This window comes from Apus apus, chromosome 2 (genome assembly GCF_020740795.1).
Source record: "Apus apus isolate bApuApu2 chromosome 2, bApuApu2.pri.cur, whole genome shotgun sequence".
Classification (NCBI taxonomy): Eukaryota; Metazoa; Chordata; class Aves; order Apodiformes; family Apodidae; genus Apus; species Apus apus.
Genome location: NC_067283.1, coordinates 114,795,519 through 114,817,187, shown reverse-complemented (window position 1 = coordinate 114,817,187; position 21,669 = coordinate 114,795,519). Strand labels below are relative to the sequence as shown.

Genomic DNA, 21,669 nt, shown 5'->3' with positions numbered 1-21,669 from the left:
CTTTGGCAGTGTCCAATTCAAATCAGTTAGACTACCTTTGTGAAATTTACTCTGAAATTCCTTTATCCATATTTAACCCTGATTAAACAAGAAAATTTGCATGCCAGAAAGACAACATTTTTTTCCACTGATGACCTGTGTATTCTCTACTCCACTTGAAGTGATAACCTGTCATAGAAGTCCTCTCTTTTTCTTTCACATTGAAAATTCGAGTTGTATTACCACGAAGGGAATATCAAATTAAAAACAAATATTGTTTTAAATTATAAAATAACAAAAGGAAACCTTTTAATGAGAACTTATTTTGAGTTTGTTTATGAGAGCTCTAATCAGGAATTTGAGCAGATCATTAATTCTGAGCATATCAGTGGCCTTTAAAGTAATTATATTATGAATTACAATGTGTTGTGTTGAAAAAAATGGCAGATTGCTCTACAGAATAATTACACAATTAATAAAATTTACAGCTGGTTAGAAAAGTGTCTCTTTTTTCATATCTATTGTGGATTTATGTAGAAAAAAAATACATCTAAAACTACTTTGCTTAAAAGTGGGAAATAACTTTTTTTTTTAATTGTCTTTTCAGCCTCATTTAAAGATATCCCCCCTCCACCTTACAGATATTTTGAAGCACTAACATTCTTCATTGTGATTTCAATAGTACTTCACATCATGTTAAGGTCATCCTCATTCACACACTGCTGTTACATTAATTTCACATTCATTGGACAACACAGAAACTTAAGGCAAGAAGTGGTGTTCAATTTTCTTTTCTTTAAGGGTTTGTAAATTACTTCCTCTCCGTAACTTAGAATGACACTTCCATCTCTGCGTGTTGTCTATATCTATGAATGACTTACTACCGACTTGAAATTAAACAGAATATGAGGGATGGTTAATATTTTTAACTGTCCTAAATGTCTGCAGGTCCCTTTGCTTCAGGATGTGTTGATGTTTTTATGTTAATGACTGGCAAGAATGTGTAACCTGCAATAAGCTAAATAAAGTTAGCTCTGTTTGTCTGAGTAACTTGAAGAGGAAAAAAACGCAAAAGTATCTTAACTGTGCACAGTACTCAAGGCAAGTGCTAGAATTATTTTCCCCTATATATTTGCCCCTTCCAGAAAAAAAAAAAAACAAACTAAAATTAGCACCACTTTCATTCCCTGTATGTGACAGAAGAGCTCTTGGCTACCATACACTGAGTTAAGGACATTCTGCTTCAGATAAACTAGACGAATTTGGCAATTTACGTGAAACTATACAATATTTGTTTCAAATGCTGTCTTCTGAGCCCACCAATCTACGCTACAGAAAATAGAATAGCTTCCCTCATCTGTAATTATGTGCAATTCCTTTCACTTTGTTTGACCAATGATGTTTACTTATGTCTTGTAGACTGAGTTAAAAAACCCACAAACCTAAACAACCCAGTACACCGTTCAGGTGGCCACACTTCCTACTTACTTTGTAAGCTCCATTTTTTCACAGAGCGCGAGGAGAGCGATCAGAGGCAGTGGCTGCAGCAGGTGCCCTGCCTTGATGGCACACTTCACTGATTTCAGACATTCAGGGGGGTTCCTGAAGCCAGGGAAGCCCGCGGGAGAGTGAAGAGACCCGTCAGGGTTCGGCAGCTCTTTCGAGAGAGAGTAACATGGCAGGTGGCGTTGCCGGGGCCACCGCGGGGCATTGAAACGCGGAGGCTCCCTCAGAGCGCCTGGTCACCAGGAGGAAGGATGGGAACTAGGAGAGGATGGGGGGGAGTGGATGCAGGTCCCTGCTAGGGGTAGCAGAAGAGTTCTCACCAAACTCCTCCCACGTTTCCAGGTGCCCTTAGAGAAAAGATTACATGGCTCTGGAGATAGGGGACCAGTCAAACAATGATGCTGAAGAAGTCCTGTCCAGGGAGCTGCCAAAGCAGCCAGCTCGATGCAATAGGACTGCTCCTAAGAAGTTGCCAAAGCAACCAGCTCCTAAGATTAGGACTGCTTCTGAGAAGAGCAAGAGGAGGATGATAGTGATAGGTGATACCATTCTGAGGGGAACTGAAGGTCCCATATGCCGGCCACAGGGCAGTATGCTGCCTCCCTGGAGCAGGGTAAGGGATATATAACCAGGAAACTTCCTGGTCTGATACAGCCCCCCTCAGACTACTATCGTCTTTGATCTTTCAGGTAGGTAGCGATGAGGTGGAGAAAAGAGTTTTGAGAGTAATAAAGAAAGATTTTAGGGCATTGGGATGACTGGTCAAGGGCTCAGGTGCACAAGTTGTGTTCTCCTCTGTCCCTCCAGTCTTGGGAAATGATGAATGGGTTAACAAGAAGACCTCACAAATCAATGCCTGGCTCCAAAACTGCTGCTGCCATCAGGACTTTGGGGTTTTTGGTCATGGTTTGGTTTACAGGACACCAGGCTTGCTGAGATTGGATAGGAAGACCCTGTCCCACAGGGGGAAAAGGGTACTAGGGCAGGAATTAGCAGGACTCATTGATAGGGCTTTAAACTAGGTTGGAAGGGAGTGGGGGATAAAGCCAGGCTTACTACACGTGAGCCTAGGGGTGGGGTGGTGGTCAGGTCAGCTAGTCAGGCAACCTTACTGGAGGCCCAGCTTAAATGCCTTTATACAAATGCATGCAGCATGGGGAATAAACAGGAGGAATTAGAGATGAGGGTGAGCCTGCAGGGCTATGATCTCATTGGCATCACTGAGATCTGTTGGGATGGCTCCTATGACTGGATTGTCAGAACAGGGGGTTACAAACTCTTTAGGAAGGACAGACAGGGGAGATGGGGTGGGGATGTTGCCCTCTATGTCAAAGACCAGCTGGAGTGCATGGAGCTTCCCCTGGGGACAGATGAGGAGCCAACAGAGAGCTTATGGATTAAAATTAAGGGGAAGAAAAGCCAAGGTGACATCACAGTGGGGGTTTGCTACAGGTAACCTGAGCAGGAGGATAATATAGATGAAGCACTATTTAGAAAGATAGGAGCAGCTTCACATTCACAAGCCATGGTCCTTGTGGGAGACTTCAACCACCCTGACGTGTTGGAAGAACAACTCTGTAAACGCAAACAATCCAAGAGGTTCCTAGAGTGCAAGGATGGTAACTTCCTTTTCCAAATAATCGAGGAACCAACAAGGAGAAGTGCTATGCTGGATCTTGTCCTCACCAACGAGGATGGGCTGGTGAGGGATGTTAAGCTCTTCAGGTATATGCTCAAGAGAGTGTCATGGGAGGGTAAAGGGACCCATGAAATTTAAGGATCACCTTCTCCAGGTCCAAGAGTGTTGCATTCCAGCTAAGAGGAAGTCAGTAGAAACTCCAAGAGGCTGGCATGAATGAGTAAGCAGCACCTAGAAAAGCTCAGACTTAAGAAGGAAGCATACAGGGGGTGAAAGCTAAGGCAGGTATCCTGGGAGGATTACAGAGGTTGTCTGAGCAGCTAGGGATCAGGTTAGGAGAGCCAAATCCCTGCTAGAATTAAATCTCCCCAGAGATGTTAAGAACAATAAGAAAAGCTTCTTTAGGTGTGTTGGGGAGAAAAGGACATCAAAGGAGAGTGCAGGCCCTCTCCTGAAGGAAACGGGCAAGGTAGCAACACAGGATATTGAGAAGGCTGAGGTCCTCAATGACTTCCTTGCTTCAGTCTTCTCTGGCAAGTGCTCCAGCCTCAACACAAAGGCCACAGAAGGTGAAAGCAGGGAGAAGTGCAGTAGTAACAAGAACCCTTAAAATTGGCAGGCAAAATCCCAGAGTACCTGGCTTTATTCCCAATCAGTATTTCTCATGGAGATTTGCCACTTGCTTCATTCCCACTCAGAGGAAAGAGAATGACAGTCATACCAAACCACAGGCATGATTCAAGAGCACACTTCAGTTGATGCATAGCATCAGTTTTGAAGAGCCTTACTTAAGTACATTGCAAAATCAGGTCTATAGAGTGCAGGGGACAAAATCCTTCTTGGGACTAATCTCAACAAGACTGCACTTCTTCCATCATGATATCAAAACAAGTTCCTAGAACTGACAGTTAAACAGCATACTTTGCAGACTATTAAACAGTCTTCATCTAAAATGTGAAGAAAAAAATGCTATTGACAATGCATTAAATTACTACCAAATGAAAGAACTGTACCTTCTGAGTGATCTTCAACACATTGCACACATTTTTCCCAAAGATGTCCAAATGCAAGAGAGTTCTTTTTGCAAAAGTAAAAGTGTAGAAGTGTTGTGAGTTTTAAGTTATTTAGTCAGGAATACAAACTATTTCAAATGTTCAAGCTGGTCATCCTGGCTACTGTTTTCATTCTAGAGAATTTCCAAACAAGTTTCTTCATCATGATTTGAACAGGAATGAATCCTGGTTCACTCTGATACACTCTGAATGTGTCCACATCTCAGCATACATCAGTACCTTAGAAGTGTAACAATTAGGTTAAATTAGATTTTAAAATTCTAGATAGCTGAAATTGGGTGAATTGGTTATGTATATGCTCAGTGAGACCTCTCTAATTCCTTGTCTCCTACCAAAGAAGCTTAAGTGCTGCCCTCTGTAGCCAGAACTACATGTTTTGCACCTGTAGCAGTTGTACAAGCGGATGCAGAATGCTGTGACCAGCAGTCAGATGATTCTCTGAAAATGCAGTACCATGGGGATCCCTGTGTTACTTCTTCTTGTGTTTTCACATGTTTTGGGTGGACTGTTTTTACATTTTCATGTTCATTACTGCAAAATGCATAAGGAGTGAGCTGGGACCAGACCTATCATTTTTCAATGACTACCTCATGGTGCCAAAGTAGAAAAGAGATGCAAGACCTACTCACCTAAGCACTGAGTTTCACAGATGTGTAGCTACAGCAGTGACATAAACACATGAGAGAGAAATTTCCATGTTATCCTTCATGTTCCTACAGGCTGACTTCAGTGTCACAGTTCTTGCTCTGGTGACTGTTCTGAATTCTAATTTTAAAGGCTAATTCCCCACCATAGGGAACAGGAACCTTTGGGCATACTGATCTGTACCACTGTCAAAGCCAAATGAATGATTTTTTTCATGTTTTTGAACATCACAGTTCCACAGAATCATTTGCTGAATGCTTGCCTCAGAGAATTAACAAAGGTTGGTATAATTTTCCACAAATGTATATATTGATGTTTACATTTGCTTCTAAGCAATAAGTACACTCATAAAACATGTTGGCTTTTTCACAATTTGCTGAAAAAAAATATATAAATTATTTCTATATCAGTTTTTATGAATTATAAAATATAAGCAGAAGCACTTACTGGTTTGAAGGTGCAGTGTTACTGAGCTCAACGTTCTATAACACATTCTGGCAGGGCTTCTTTAGTTAATAAAAGCAGCCTGTGCTTTTCAAGTGCTTTACTTGTACTATCCTTAGTAACTGTGTGTCACCTGCATCACTGAGAATATGTTACAGGACTATACATAGCATTTTTAACAAGCAGTAAATTTTCATTTACCCTAAAATAGATTTGACAGGTGGACCACGTGACAATTCCTTTTCAAGCACAAATTGCAAACAAATTAAAAAAGATTCTGTGGTATATGCTGGCATCAGCTTCTCATGAGGACCCTGAGACACTTCTCAAGTCGAGGCACACAAACTTATCACGCCTTGATGGAAGACCAAGATGAGAACTCAGTATGCACTGTTTATTGCCTTTAAAAAGGAACTCTCGATCCATAAGTAGAGACAGAACTTGTGACTAACAGCATGCACTCCAATTTAGAAACTGGGGACTGAAGAAATAGCATATAGTGAAAATACCACTGGTTTCACAATTTATACATAACCAGTGTGGTCATGGAAAATCTGACATTAGTTAATCCATGTTTTGAGAAATGCACTGTAAGAAGTCAATGTAATTGAACAACATTAAAAAAAGTAGGCTATAAATCTTCTTCCCAATTATTATTCATAGAATACTTAGGCTTCTTTTTACATTTTATACTATTTAATAAAATTAACTTTAAAGAATACCAGAATGCAATGCAAACAAATAAACAGTCCAGACAAGCTTACAAATATGATTTAAGACTTCTCTTGAGATGCTATTAAATTATTGTAATAAGTGATCATCAAGCAAAATCCTGTCTTCACTCAAATTAATAGGAATTTTTTTCCTTTGACATATCTGGGACCAAGATTCTCCACCAATACTTTTTAATGAGAAATATTTTATTTATAAGTAAACATCTAGGACTCATTTGTTCTAGTTTTTGTAACCAAATTACTGCCTGTTATCTTCTGCTAGTGTTATTTTACTATAATTGTCCAAGGATGCTCTCTGACAGCATATTCTTAATTTATAGATGGGATGTAAATGCAGTATATAAATGGCACATGGAAGAAAAGCTACTGATTTCAGTACCTGTAATACTTGGCTGATGTTCCGTACAACCACACAAATGAATAAAATTACATTGCTTCTATTCTTACCACTAGTGCTAAAACTAAAACACATGTTCTGCAAGAGACCTCAAAAAAGATTTTCACATTCTTATCATATATCAGTTTGCTATTCATTCCCCTCATTTCAGAATCCTGGACTAAACTACATACAATTTTGATGAGACGTCATGAAAAAACAAAACACTTCCCATCTGAACAATGGAATCAGAAAAGTGGGAATGCATCATTACCTTAGTGTACGGTACGATCAGGAGGGTTGGTTAGGGTTTTTGTTTTGTTTTGGCTCAAGGAGCGTGATTCCAAACAGAGACTGGATTACCAAACAGACGCAGAATAAATAGGTGTCTCTGCACTTTTACTTACCACACTCTAAAGGAAAATACACAGAATTATGAGTGTCTTATGGGGCTGTGGTAGCTAAGTGATTTAGCAAAGATACACAGGGCATTTTGCATTGGCACTAGAAAAGAAATGCTTTATTGTGTCAACATGAGAGTCTTTAGCCAGAACAGGACTAATTTGTGTCCTATGGCTTTAGTGATCAACTATCTTTGATTTATTATTAAACAGTCTTGCCACATCTATATTGGTTTATGCACCGTGGACCAATTCTGTTTTTGCAAAAGGACAATTTACACTTAATAAACTTGTGAAATAGTGTTTGTACCACATAATGCAATGGCATAATTTCATCTGCCAGCGCTCATCATCAAATACAGGATTTCTCTATATCTTCCATTGACATGAATCACACAGGTTTTATTATGTAAATAGCTAAAGAAGTCTGGATTTGGATGCATGGATGTGGTGGTCCAGATCCCATCCTCACTGAGCCATACCACCATGCCAACACAAGCTAACATTGTTTTTGCTTTAGTTATAAGTGCAGTGGGGTGATACAATCCATTACGTTCTGACCTTGCCTACTAGAGCAGTGAGTTCAAACACTTGGGTACCTTCTAGTCGTAGTGCAAACACAGCTATTTGGGGAGATCAGGCATTCCCTAACCATACCCAGAACTCTGTTGTTTGGGAGATGTACCTGAGACCCCTCCTGCTCAGATCACAAGCCCACCCTGAACGTTGCTAAAGATCATCTGACTTGAATTGTGGCCACCATGGAAAAATATTGATAAACTTGTGACCCTACAAATATCGATCCTGAAAAAAGGCCCTTCAGAGCTCTCCAGGATTGTACCAAGCTGCTACCCCATATCTCACAAAGAAGTTGGTTTGTCCAAAGGAAAAGAGTAAGTAGTCCACTACTTATGTGAAATGTCACGAAATTCAACAAGACCAAGTGCCAGGTCCTGCACTTTGGCCACAATAACCCCATGCAGTGCTACAGGCTGCCGAGAATGGCTGGAGAGCAGCCTGGCAGAGAGGGACCTGGGAGTGCTGGTTGACAACCAGTTGAAGATGAGCCAGCAGTGTGCCCAGGTGGCCCAGAAGGCCGATGGCATCCTGGCTTGTATCAGGAATCGTGTGGCCAGCAGGAGTAGGGATGTAATTCTCCCCCTGTACACAGCACTGGTGAGGCCTCACCTTGAGTACTGTGTACAGTTTTGGGCCCCTCACTTCAAGAAGGATATTGAGGTGCTGGAGCAGGTCCAGAGGAGAGCAACAAGGCTGGTGAAGGGACTAGAGGGAAAGTCTTATAGGGATAGGCTGAGAGAGTTAGGGTTTTTTAGCCTGGAGAAGAGAAGACTCAGGAGGGACCTTATCACTCTCTACAACCACCTGAAGGGAGGTTGTAGTCAGGTGGGGACTGGGCTCTTTTTCCAGGGAACTATCAACAAGACAAGAGGACATGGCCTGAAGCTGCACCAGGGGAAGTTTAGGTTGGATATTAGGAAGTACTTCCTCATGGAAAGGGTGATCAGATATTGGAATGGACTACCCAGGGAAGTGGTGGAGGCACCATCCCTGAATGTGCTCAAGGAAAGGCTGGATGTGGCACTTAGTGCCATGGTCTAGCTGATGTGGTGTTAGGTCATAGGCTGGACTTGATGATCTTAAAGGTCTTTTCCAACCTTGGTGGTGGTGATTCTGTGATTTGGCAATGAATAGAACAAATTATAGTAATTTACTATAATTTCATCTCACAGATGAATCAGCAGTATATTTCATTGCAACTTCTGCATTTCAATGATCACTATATACCAAAATTTAATATCTTAACCTCATCACCTTAACAGATTATCTTCTATATTTGTGTATGTGCATGCATCATACAGTTTAGTTTAGAAAATTTGTTTCTCTAATTGAACCTTTGTACTTTGTTATAACAATTTTTTTTTATTATTGATTGCTTAAGTCTTGGTAAAAAATCATGTCATCCAATATTGTGATTCCTTATAATGTCAATCAACTCCATTTGCTGCTATTCCAAATCACACCTGACCCCTAATGATGTGTTAAAACACTACACTGAAATCCCTAAACCTTTACAGTTGTAAACCAATGACCACGTCTGGGACTAGGAGTGGATTCAGATGCACCCAGACTCCTCTCTTTTTCAAGTACCTAATGACCCTCTAGGTGAAAAACCTTTTCCTGATATCTAACCTGAACCTCCCCTGATTCAGCTTCCTGCCATTTTCCCGAGTCCTGTCATTGGCTACAAAAGTGAAGACTACTACTGTAGTATGTCGCTACATAACATACTACAGAAGTTTCGGAACTATGCTAAATTTCAATGATCACCTTACAAGCTAATGTTGTTTGTCATCTGACTAAAATAAGTGATGCTCCTACAAGTCAAACTAAATCAAGAGTAGATGATTTGCAGGTCCTTATTTTCAAGAATAAAAGCAATTGGGTCTTCTGGCACCTGGGATTAGTTTGACTGTTTGTCTCATATGCAATTGAGAAAGACTGCATTCTTGCAAAGTGACACTTTGTCCATACTAATAGCAGCAGTAGGGAACTGAGTGGGATTAAGATCTTGTTCATGCTCAGTTCTACTGTGTTACTAATCTCTGGAAAGTGTTTTACTACAAAACAATTATGGTTCAAAGCTATTTCCCTTGTCAACTGCTGTGGCTTTATAACTGTAAAGACAGGAGGACACAGAGGATAAAGAACAAAAATGAGACAAAGGAAAAACCAAGAAAGTCAACCCTAATAAAAACAACTTCCATTACTGAAGTTACATTGAATGATAAAAGACTACAGTTTATTTACTTAATACTGATGGATGACCTACCAACATTTGTTTGTTCGTAGCAGTACATAAGTCCATACAAAGCATGCTTGATAATTTATATTAATGTTGTATTAGCTATTGGTTCAGCATCTCAGTTTCTAAGAATGGAATAAGTATTTGTTCACAAGAGTTGCATTGTTAAATGTCCACCTTGAAGTAAGCATGGTTTCCTTCTGCCTTCTCTATTACTGATTTTTGGATATCAAGAGATTTTTTAACATGCTGTTTTATTTTAATACGCTGCATTAGCTGCATGAAGAGACAGACCTTAAGGTATGTATCCCTAGAAAACATGGAGTTTGTTTCAAGGAAACCAAAAGACATTCTGGTCTTTGTTATTTAGTAGTCTTTTAATATGAAAAGCAAATTAAAAATATTTGCAATGCTATTTATTGTTTACTGTGTATTCTCTGCTTTGATGAAGTGTGCAAGGTGTCTGCAAAAGAACAGATGACAGGTGCACTGAGCTTTGTTGATATGCACCTTGTGGGCCATTATGGAGCTTTTTGTTACTCTGTTCTAGCATCACCATATAACTCTGGCACTTTAATTTATTTTCAGTTCCATAGGGGATGATTTTTGTCTCTTCTGACAAATATACATTTTTTAACTGCTGCTGCTTTAATGAGCAGTAAATGTAATGGAATTTTGCACAGGTAGGTATATTGCAATGTACACTCTTACAAACATATACATGCATTATTTGTACATAATGGAAATATGCATATTATAGAAAACAATTTTAATGACTTCGTCAGTATAAACAGAAACATACATAACATACTGTGTACATTACCCATACACTTGAAGAGCATAGAATTTTTTTGTTAGAAGCATTATAAAAAAAGTTCTTGAATGCCACTTCAGTAAATCGTTTTAGACTTTCAAAACAGTAGATAGATGAACTTCTGTATATGTCCCCCTTCATGCTTTTTAATCTATCAGTCTCCATCTTTAGTTCTGAAGATGGCTACACTGCATGCAAGGCCATATTTATAAATGCTTATCATATATCTATGAACACCCATCCCTGAGAAATGGCCCACAGAAGTTATATTTGCTCATTAAAGCATCGATGTCTCTATACTAGCTAATGTTGGCACTGGAATCAATGTGTTGCAATTGGGCAGGACTTGTGAAAAATGCTTTCCCCACTAGTCATTGATATACAGATCTACAAAAACGATGTAGGGTAAATTTTGGTTTATAATGTCTAACACCTGCCACAGAATTTTTTGCATATTTTAAGAATTTTCATTTTAAAAAAACCCAACAAAAAACAACAAACATTTTGCATCTAAAACATCTCAAAATAAAAATTCAGTTTGGAGTAGAGGCTTGTAGTGCAAGGAGTAACTAAACAGGATCTGGAAAACTTGATTATGCAGCTGAGAGAAAGAAGAATATCTAAATGGTGTTAACAAGAATAAATTTAACTCCTTTTAGTAGAATACCAGAAAGGAAGAAAGTTCAGTAAGAGGATGTTATTTGACAACCTGTACTTCAAATAATGCAAATGAAATTGCATTAGAGCTGGTGGACCTTATTTTGAAGAGTTCCAGTGGAAGAGATCCTGTGAGGACACTCACTAATGATCAGATTTAGACTTTATAAATGCCAACAAAGGAAGCAGGTGGCCTTTTCACTCCAGATATATCATTACTGCAAATGAAAGACTACACGATAGAATGTAATCATAGTTAAAGATTTTTCTATGTCTGCTTCATCTTATAAGTTGCAGTTCTCTTTCAAACTATACATTGGTAAAAAGGAAAAAAAAAAGATCACATCTTCCACTGGAACTTTGGCTTTAGAGACTGCTACAGAAGACCAAGAGCATGAGTATACATGTTACTACTTTTTAATGTGTAGGGAGAGAAATTCTGTACCTGATTATATTTGGTAGTTTACAAGCAATTAAGAAATTATTTGGTGAAATGTTAGAAGAACTGATTCCACCAGACAGTCTTAAAAATGTTCATTCTCATTTCAGGAGATGACAATGGTATGTTATGAAGCAACATACCAAATGCTTTAAATTATTAATGTTGTTGGCTCTATGAACTATCACTCAGAAAATAAGCAAAAGAAATCAGGGCATATGCAGCAGAAAGGGCCATGATTTATGCCACTGCTGTAATAATCACATCACAGCACAGATTTGTTCTGAAGAACCACATTTAATACTTTGTCTACACATATTTATCATAGGTCTGTGCAGACACAGAAGCAATGTTTTTTATAGAACTATGATGTTTGACTTGAAATAAATTTAGCACAGATGAAGGTTTTTAACTACTAGTTTTGCCTTATCACATTATATAAAGATTGAATGACAGTAAACAAGGAAACAAGCCATACAGAGTTATATGGCTTTTGTCCAGAAACCATAAACATAATGAGAGTCATTACCCTCTATAAACTTGTCCATGAGCATTGGTAGTGAGCTTGGGTTTTAGAATATTTGTCAAATTTTGACTGTAATTTTTCAGCCCTGTTGGAAATAATATCAATTACCTTGAAATGTAGGAGGGAAAAAACAACCTAAATATTTCATTGGTTAAATAGCTTGAATTCCAGAATAGCTGAACAACTGTTAAAATAATTAGTTGAAGAGCTTGGCTTCAGTTTATTAGTGATTATTATTCACCATTAAAAATAGTTCAGCAGGAACTTACATTTTAGTACTTTCTAGCAATTAATGCACCAGCAAATATACATAGGCTTTTAATGATTGTACTGAGATTTGGACTGGCATTAATATACAATGGAAATAGATGCCATATTATACACTTGATACTGCACACTATTTCATCAGTTGTACTGAGCTCTTTTAAGGTGGATGGGAAAAGCAGGAGATACACAGACCATGGCTGATTTCTCTATTTACAGATATCTGAACAAAAATATCTAAACCATAAACAGAGAATTGCTATAATAACACACATCCCACCCATGAAACAGGAAAAGAGAAAGACAGGTTTTTTCAAAGCTCACAGATCTCTTCAAAACCAAGAAGATTATTTCCTCTCAAAACCAAGATGGACCAGTGAAAGAAACATAAAATTTAATCACTCTGGGCTTTCATGTGAAATTAAAGAATGAAGACACGATGCTTGTTTCAGACAGACATTGATACTGACTTTTCAACATGAACAAAACAGAATGCAGCTTCTCATATAATTTAGAAATCATCTTCCAGTTTAAACTAAAGTAGAAGAGATTTGACAAGAGATATCTGTTGTGATATAAAAATAAGTACATTTTAAGGATGTACTATTTATCCCAAAATATAAGAAATAACAAGGAATAATAATAATGTCATGGAAACAAATCTTAAAAGTTTACCTTTGTGGCAGCATCAAAACAGACAAAGCCCATGCTAAAGTCAATAGTGAGTCCCATAAGATGACTCTCTAAAACACAGGCATATGTCTTGCACTGTAAAAAAACAAACAAGCAGAGAAGGTTGTTAGCACAGAACACAGTACTTCAATTTCTTTGTAGAATTTCTGTGTCTTTATTCTAATGGTTATATATCTCAAAATTATTACCATAAATAAGTCATTTGTGTGTAAATGTGTCAATTTATTGCCAGTGTATTTCAAATTGAAGGATTTATATTAGTGATGAAGTTTTCTAAGTATTGGGAAAAGAAGCTTTGCTTCCATTAGGGAAAAAGTAAATCTGAATCAGAATTGCCTCAGTGGTTTACCAATGACAGCTTCTAAAATGGAAATATCATTATTTTCGAACTCTCTTATTTGCTTTGGTACAAGGTAACTTCCTCTAATTTTAATATAGTCCTTTTAGCTCTCTAAGAAAAAATAAATGCATTTGTCAAACACCTCTTTGGCATGCTGTTTATGGTAGTTTTGTGTTGTCCTTATTCTAAATGGAAAAAGTATTACTTCATAACAGGTAGCAATTCATGTAATTATAGGAGATATCTTTTTTGCCTCAGCTAGTGGACCATTATAACTCAAAAGCTTCTATGAGGAACCTTAAAATCCTGTAAGACTTCCTCATGCTATGATTTTTAAATCTACACATCTATTTATTTCCATAACACCAAACTTCAATACATGCTGTGAGTCATCCATTAGTGTTGTTTTCAGGATCAAAACTATTGTGCCTGAAGGCTGGCTGCAGGTACAGAATTACAAACTTGCATTTTTCATCACAAAATATGTAAAAAACCCAACTCTAAAACATTTCCAAATCTGATGTAAGTGCTTTAAAGAAATCACTCTTACTTTATAGAAATTTTATCCTCCAGATTAAATGAAATAGTTATATTCTTCACATGTTGCTGTAGCTACTAAATATATGAAATGAGAACAAAGACTTCCATGATCTATAATGTGTCAAAGAACCAAAATATAAATTGTAAACATGGGAACAATGTAAGTTACTGAATTACCAGTGTCACAAAAGTACGTATTACTATTCTTGACATTTTGATTATATAGATCACATCTTTACTTATATACTATTCACACGGGCTCTTTGGATTTTAAATGGTCTTTCCTAGAACACAAGAAGCTGAAAGGCTCATTAACAAAGAGTTGAAATAGTTACTGCAATGAAGGAAATGGAAAAGGTCATAGCAATATAGATTCTTTGGTTATTTTAAATTTTACTTCCTTACACTTCAATACAGATTTCTTTTCCAGAACTGAAATATTTTCAGTGAATTGTTTTCGTTAATCAATCAGGTCGTAACTACATACAAACGGCTCTTGGTTAATCTTTGTGAGTGCACCTTGGAGCTTGTGGTTCCTTGTCTCTCTCCTGCCTGTCTCACCAATAGTGTTGTGGTTTGGGCCCAACAAGACAACAAAGGAACAGCCCCGTGGCTGCTAACTCAGCCTCCCCCCCTCACACAAACACACCCTAAGATGAGGAGGACAAGGCTCATAGGTTGAGACAAAGGACAAGGAGGGTTCTTCACCGATTAAGGTCCCGGGCAAAATAGACTCAACTTGGGGAAAAAAAAAATAAAATTAATTTAATACTAATAAAACACACACAGGACACAGAAAAAAACAAAGAGCAGTGCTTACATATGTTACCCTCACCCCTCCCTTCTTCTTGGGCCCAAATCACTTTGTTCCCAGTTTCTTTCCTTCCTTCCCCCCAGCAGCACAGGGGGACAGGGGATGGGGTTTCAGTCAGTTCACAGGCTGGTGGTTCTTGCCAGGCCATCCTCCTCAGGAAGAAGGATTCCTTACAGTCCTCCCTTGCTTCCCCATGGGGTCCCTTCCATGAGAGAGAGTTCTCCACAAACCTCTCCTTCATGAGTCCTTCCCACCAGGTCCAGCGTGGGCATCCCACAGAGTCACGGGCTCCTTCGGGGACAAACTCCCCTGGCGCCAGGGTCTTCCAAAGCTGTGTAATCAGAGTCCACCGGCAGCAAATCCACGGGCCATAAAATCCAAGTCCACTGGCCAAGTTCACCCCTCCTGGTGCCTTCAGGGAATATTCCACCATGTTTCTCCGTGAGTGCAGGGGGACACCCTGCCATCTCGCCATGGGTTGCAAGGAAACTTCTGTGAGGGCACCTCCTTCCCCTTCTTCCTCATCAACCACCAGCACCACTCTCCCTCTCCAGCACAGCTCTTCTCCCTTAAGTGCTCCTCCGCTCAGGTGTTATATCAGTTATTTCATATGTTAATCACAGAGGAGCATCTACTGTCCCTCTAAAGGCTCCTTGTCTGGGTTTGGAGCAGGAGGAGCTTCTCAGCTTCTTACCAGAGCCACTCCTGGGGTCCTTCCCCTGCTACCAAAAAACCCACTAAACCAAACCAGAACAGAGCTCTAGAAGAAGGTTTCAAACACACGAAGTCCATTACTGAATCTGAAGGACACTCTGTCAGTTATCAGTGAGGCACAGGTGCAGCATTTAAGCCAGTCTACAGACAAAACATGGCCATCTATAAGTCAGAAATAAAAAGAATCCATGACATGTGCCCTGACACATGATTTTATGTTACTGCTGAGTAAATAATATGGTCATCCACCAAAGGTGTTCAAAAGCTAAAACTGTCCATCAGTAAATGAAGTTTCCTTCTGCTGCTGTTGAGGGGGAAAGCAGTGACCAAACTACTCCTGTAATTCTCAAAACTGAAATAAATGTATGTACTTCACTTCACATGTATAAAATCTGAATTCACATAGTATAGAGGTGCACTTGGTCATTATCACTATTAATGCATAAATCTCCAACATTTTTAATTACAAAATAAATTATTCAGCTCTACAGTTTTGCAGTCATATGGTATTTGTGTTTATATTGGCAAATAAAAGTGGCTCTTTTTTTGAGCAGCTGCACCATAAAGCTGCTATGAATATGTAAACTTTGATCGTAAATCAACGTTGTTAGAAAAGGAGAGGATATTGCCTTTGGCAACACCTCATTAGGAGAAGAAAAGAAAGTAAAGTAATATATTTCATAGTGATTTACTACTTAATGATTTCATGTATGCAAAAAAGCTCAGATTTTGCATGCAAAGTAAAAAATTTAAAACTTTGTATAATTATCTTGCTAACTTCCTTAAGTTGCAAACTACATTTTAATTTGTAGACCTCCAAGATATCTAGAGCAGAGATAGAGTCTTTACTAAGAATTAAAACTTGGCAAGGAGACAGTACATCAGATTTAAAATATGCATTGCTGTCTAACTCATCTGATCTCTGACCTCACCAGCAGAGGTCAACCTGCAATGTGCATTGCAGCACCACCTCAGCTGGTGCAGCCACCTCTTTTTAAGGTCAGCACTGAGCCTGGGCTAATTAGCCTTATTGAGAAGTAAGGCTTTATGAGAAAGAGGACATACCTTCTTGGTTCAATGCTTCACTGAAAAAGCAACCTGTTTCCCAGACAGAAGGTTTGCTCTGAAAAAGGCAGTGCACAGGTTGTGGAGAAATACCTAGTTCAGCTCAATGTAGTTACTGGTAGGAAGAAACAGCTCTATAAGGTGCACACCACCCACACTAGCTGATTCTTCACTTATTCTTTGCTTATATGTAAGACCAGTCTATGCCCTCAGACCATAATGTTCAAAACAATTCAGGAACGTAAAAATGTGAGAATATCAAAAGGATAATTGGACAGTGAGTTTCAGTTTCTGTGGGGAAGAATGTCCCTTGTTTTACGCATGTGGCGTATGCACTTGCACATGATTCCAGTCACAGGTCAGAGTAGAAATGTGAACTTTCAGACACTCATTAACTCTCTTAAGATTTTTCTCATCTTTACTTTCTTTGTCTTTTAGTTCAAACATTTGGAGAAAACAAAAATGCAGAAATTCTTCCCAGGAGACATTTAATAAACATTTTAAATAATTTAAAGTTACTCTTAATAATATATAATCTGGATCTTGGCTTTGGTTGCTGATTTCTCACAGAGAGCTCATGGAAACCTTATCAGATCTCAAGCATCTCCCTCCCAAAAGAAGCAGAAGATATTTCAGCACATATTTCTTGTTCTTTCAGAGAATATGGAATCTTAAAGTGGGTACAGGAATGATTCAGTGGGTCAGGCAGGGGCTGAAAGAGACAATGCAAAATTATTCCCTAGATTCTACTCACTCCATACACACATTTTTAAATTAGGGAAAGAATGATACATTGTACACCTAATGTAAGCTATCTCTGAAGTAAAGGGAAACCATACTGTAAGTCCAAGATTTAAATCAGACTTTCAAACTCAGATTCATCTTCAATGGAGACAAATTAAAGTACTGTAACACAAAGCAGCTTACGAAATAATTGTTATATTAGGGAATGAACAATTACAATACAAACAAGAAGGACAGAAAAATAAAATTCACAATGGAAGTGGTGAAAATTTTAGCATAAAGTAGCAGGAACAGAAAGAGAATCTAACAATCATATATAATTGTACATCATTATGCAAGGTGTAGTAGTCTCAGATTCTACGTACAACAATGCTGTGAAATCGAAAGGAAAAAAGGATCTCCATTTCAACTATTTTTATATATGTAATTATATATGTAATTATTAAAATGGATTAGCATCTCTACTCATCCTAGTTTCTCTGGAGCATGATCAGAGCCCAGCTATGGAGGAAAGGCCATTGGTAGTCCTGAGTTAGGTGGGAGCTTAAGTTAGGGCAGCTCTACCAGGCTGACTAACAGGGGTATCCCACACCACTTACCCCAGGCTCATTACAAAGGGGAGGTGTGCTGGGGGTGGGAAGTTCTAGTTCCTGGGGCTTGTCCTTTTGGCCTGCTGCTCCCTCTGCTACTTGCAAGGACTAGGTGGAGTACATCATGTTGTATTAGTTTTGTTATTTCACTAAATCAGTTTGCCTTTCAACCCATGAAGCTTCTCTCCTCTTCTTGATTTCCCTTCTCACTGGGGAGGGGTCATTGGATGAGAAAGCAACAGCTTCAGTTTAGGCCCAGATACATGCTAAGGGGAGACACTACTCTAAAGAAAACTAACTAAAGAGTGACAGGTATACACCACAATGGCACCACTACAGCATAACACATATTACCAATAAACTATTTTCAGCTTGACTGTATCTCCTTTTATACATTTCTTCCCTTAAAAAAACCCCAAACTGCCTGATTTTTGTTTTAGCTATACCTCTGTCAGAACCTATGATTTAGGCTTAAGCAGAATTTATTGCATATTTATGGTAAGGCATTTTAAAATATTTTAATTTGTGATGTATTCTTTAGAATTAAATCAGAATAGGGCCCTGATTAACCTCTCATGCCAATTTATACTACTACTGTAACTGTTATTATTTGTATGATTTTGGAATAATACATAACACATTTGAATAACTTGAAATAATAATTTTAAATTGCAATTATAATTTCAAAACTATATTATTTCGTAAGACAAGCCTGCACACAGATGGATTATAATTCACATTAAATATGGATATTCATATGCATATGATTACATAAAATACAATTTTGTAAAAATGTAAGGTTGATACCTCAATTTTGAATCTGTCACCTTTTTTTTTTCCTCACAGAGAAATGAAAAAACTAATTGGAGACAAATTATACCAACACCTAGTCAAACCCAATTTTATCTGAATCTGCAAACTCATAGATGGAGGCAAATGGATTGCTGAAAGAAAAATCAGGAAGCCAAGACTAGATATGTTAAAAATATTCTATTATTTTTCCAAACTGAGATATATAGAGATAAGAAAATAAAGAAAAGAAATAATAAAAAAGGTGAATCATGAGTGTGAGTTCCACAATAACAGTCTATCATGAGAAGCCTGTTCATCCACCTTCAAAAATTTGCTATAATCAATCAGTCTCAGGAAATCATTACTGTGACTTCATAGTTGCTACTCTGAACAGCAGTAGAGTGAAAGGAAAGGTGGAAAGGCTAAAATTAATCTGAGGTTAAGATTATTAGGGAAATTCTTTTGGGGAAGCATGGAAACAACTTTGACTATAGGCAATTGCAAAATTCAAGAGAAAAATTCAAGCTAGGAATGCTACGGTATGAATCAATATTAGAGAGGAACAAAGATGAAGTGGCTTCTGGTCAAAAGTTATTACGGAAAATTGCCACATATTCTTTTACTGATAGCACAGTTGTGCATCTACAAACAATTTTCCAGTCAAAACTTCAAAAGGTAAGAATAGCTCCTGTAAAGTGTAGCAGACTGCATGAACTTAAAGAGAAAAATATATTCCTTTTTGACTGCTTCTTCAACAAAGGTAATATGCATTAAAACTGACAGCAGTGTAGTTTTTGCAAAATGAATTGTTGTTACTACATACTAATTCAGTACATCTGCACGTGCTGGTTTATAGGTCAGAAGAGGGTTAATATAACTAACTAACAATTTGTCTAAATTAAAAACTGTCAGTGCTTGCACTCCAAGCAGGACACAGAAAATGAGTACAGGGAAAGTGAGCATCAGTCAATACTTGCACAGGCCAATATGCTATCATGACTTTTGCAGGTGTGTATAAAGGCTACATCATGGCAACATCAAATAAATCTGTTTCAACCACATGTCTGATCAGAACATCAATGTAACAACTAGGATGAGCTGAATTATAATTGTGGTGGGTATTTTTTTTTTTGTTCTATTTTAACTAAAAAGGAGCATGATTTTTTACATGACTTTTTTTGTTATGTGAGAAAAGGAGTTGTTGTTAAATACTCTGATATATAATTTTGCTCTAAAAATATGCTAGTTATCTGTACCTGAACATAATCTGTCTCTACTCTCTCAAGTGACAACTGAGTAAACAAGAAATAATAAACATGAAAAAAAATAGTGTATCTGAGGTACAATTTTGTTCCTGCTCACATCCAGTAAGTACTGTCACTCAGTGAACCATCATTCCTCGTTATTATAAGGACAATTAAACTCCTGCAAGGTTCTCTTACATTATCGAGTTACAAATAAAGTAGCATGCAAGACAGTATGTAAGAATATCTTACGAGGTGGGTTTTGTCCCTAATCTATGGATTGTTTTAAATTTTCTGTTCATGAACTTTAGTTAACAAACATGTAGCACCTAATCATAATAACTCGAAGATTGTATTTGAGGTGATCTCTTCTGAATGTCAGATTGCAAGCTGTCTGGGAACACCAAAAGGGTTTTTATGTTATTACATATATAAAACAATAACAATTTGAGAGCTGCAGAAGGTCAGATGATTTCTTAAAATGCATCATTATTTCATAGAGATCTAATTTGTTAAGGTACCAAAAGGAAATCATCAAGGCAGCTGTTCTCACCTGTATCCGTTCAACTTCTAAAAAAGTTGCTGTTTGGAAGGCTTTTTCCCATAGTGCTAGATCAGACTCTAATTCCACAGAAAAGTAAAGATCTTCTCCAGATTCAGACTGGACACTGAAGCAATGTTTCCGCCGGTCCAGTAGATCACTGTCCTGATGAAAACCTGAAGTTATATAATCTGGCATACATCAATTAATATTTTTAATTCCAAACATCTATGCCTGAAATCTAGCATTTTTAAATGGCATTTTTAATTATATAGCACTGTAGTAATGACAGCTGAGGAACTGAAAATTAGGGTTTTGGTCTAAACATTGATATTTCAATTAATTATAAATGAGGCACCTCTGTTCAGAATGGTACAGAACAATATGGCATATCTGGCATAACTTTCAATTTTTTTACAAATCACTTCTGAGAAATGTTATCAGCTATACACTTTGAAATTAGATAAAATCTATAAAAGGACTCCACTTTCTATTTACATGAGAGGAACAAAAATATCAGTTGTGATCCTTTTGACTCACACACCCTACTTTGTAAGGCTGGCCAAAGGAAGTAAGAGATTTACTTAGGCAGTATGAAAAGTCCACCTGCTCTTGTTTCCCTCTAGAGGATGGATGAAACAAATTTACATCTCTGGTGGATTACAAAATCCAAAATAAAATTTGTCAATAGCTATATACTGCCAGTAGAGACTATAGTGGCTGCCAATGGTTAGGTTGCTGGCTTTGAACCTGGAGGAGGAAGTTACTTTTGTCTTTAATTTCCACACAACATCACACAGTGAATATCAGATTATAAATACATAATATTAAATAATTGCTAGCATTTGTAATTGGCACTAAATCAGCAAATAACCAAGTTAATCAGGAAATCCATCGCTAAAATATTTTTCAATTATTTTATTTTTTAAATACAGGATGCTTCATGCTAAAATTCTGGCATGCAATTTGTCCTTGTGAAAAATACACTTGTCAAAACAGTTTTAAATAATTTTTTTCTCTACTATGGCAAAGCAGCTGTCACAAAGCACAATCCCACCAGCTGTTCTTGTAAATACATCTGAAAATTCAGGTATGTGTAGCTTCAGTGCAATTTCTACAGTGCTAACCCACAGCAGAGGGCACAGATGAGATCAGTAAAGGAGACTTGCAGGACAGTATTGCCTTCTGATTACACACAACCTGAATAGACCAAGGTGACCAGAACAAGCTGACACAAACTGGAAGAGCACCTTACATTGTTCAAGACAGCT

At 37.8% G+C, this 21,669-nt stretch overlaps 1 protein-coding gene across 2 annotated transcripts in view; it reads right to left on the bottom strand.

Moving 5' to 3' along the window:
• SNTG1 (syntrophin gamma 1) overlaps nucleotides 1-21,669 on the bottom strand; it is a 158,750-nt gene that overhangs the window by 10,492 nt on the left and 126,589 nt on the right. Inside the window, exons 14-15 of one of the 2 annotated variants that reach the window (XM_051611904.1) lie at nucleotides 20,411-20,563; nucleotides 12,997-13,089 (exon numbers count right to left, since the gene is read on the bottom strand). In XM_051611904.1, coding sequence (XP_051467864.1) covers nucleotides 12,997-13,089; nucleotides 20,411-20,563 — 246 coding nt within the window. Of the gene's footprint in view, nucleotides 1-12,996; nucleotides 13,090-16,918; nucleotides 17,200-20,410; nucleotides 20,564-21,669 lie in introns of those variants that run through there. The other variant, XM_051611905.1, reaches the window with a different exon arrangement.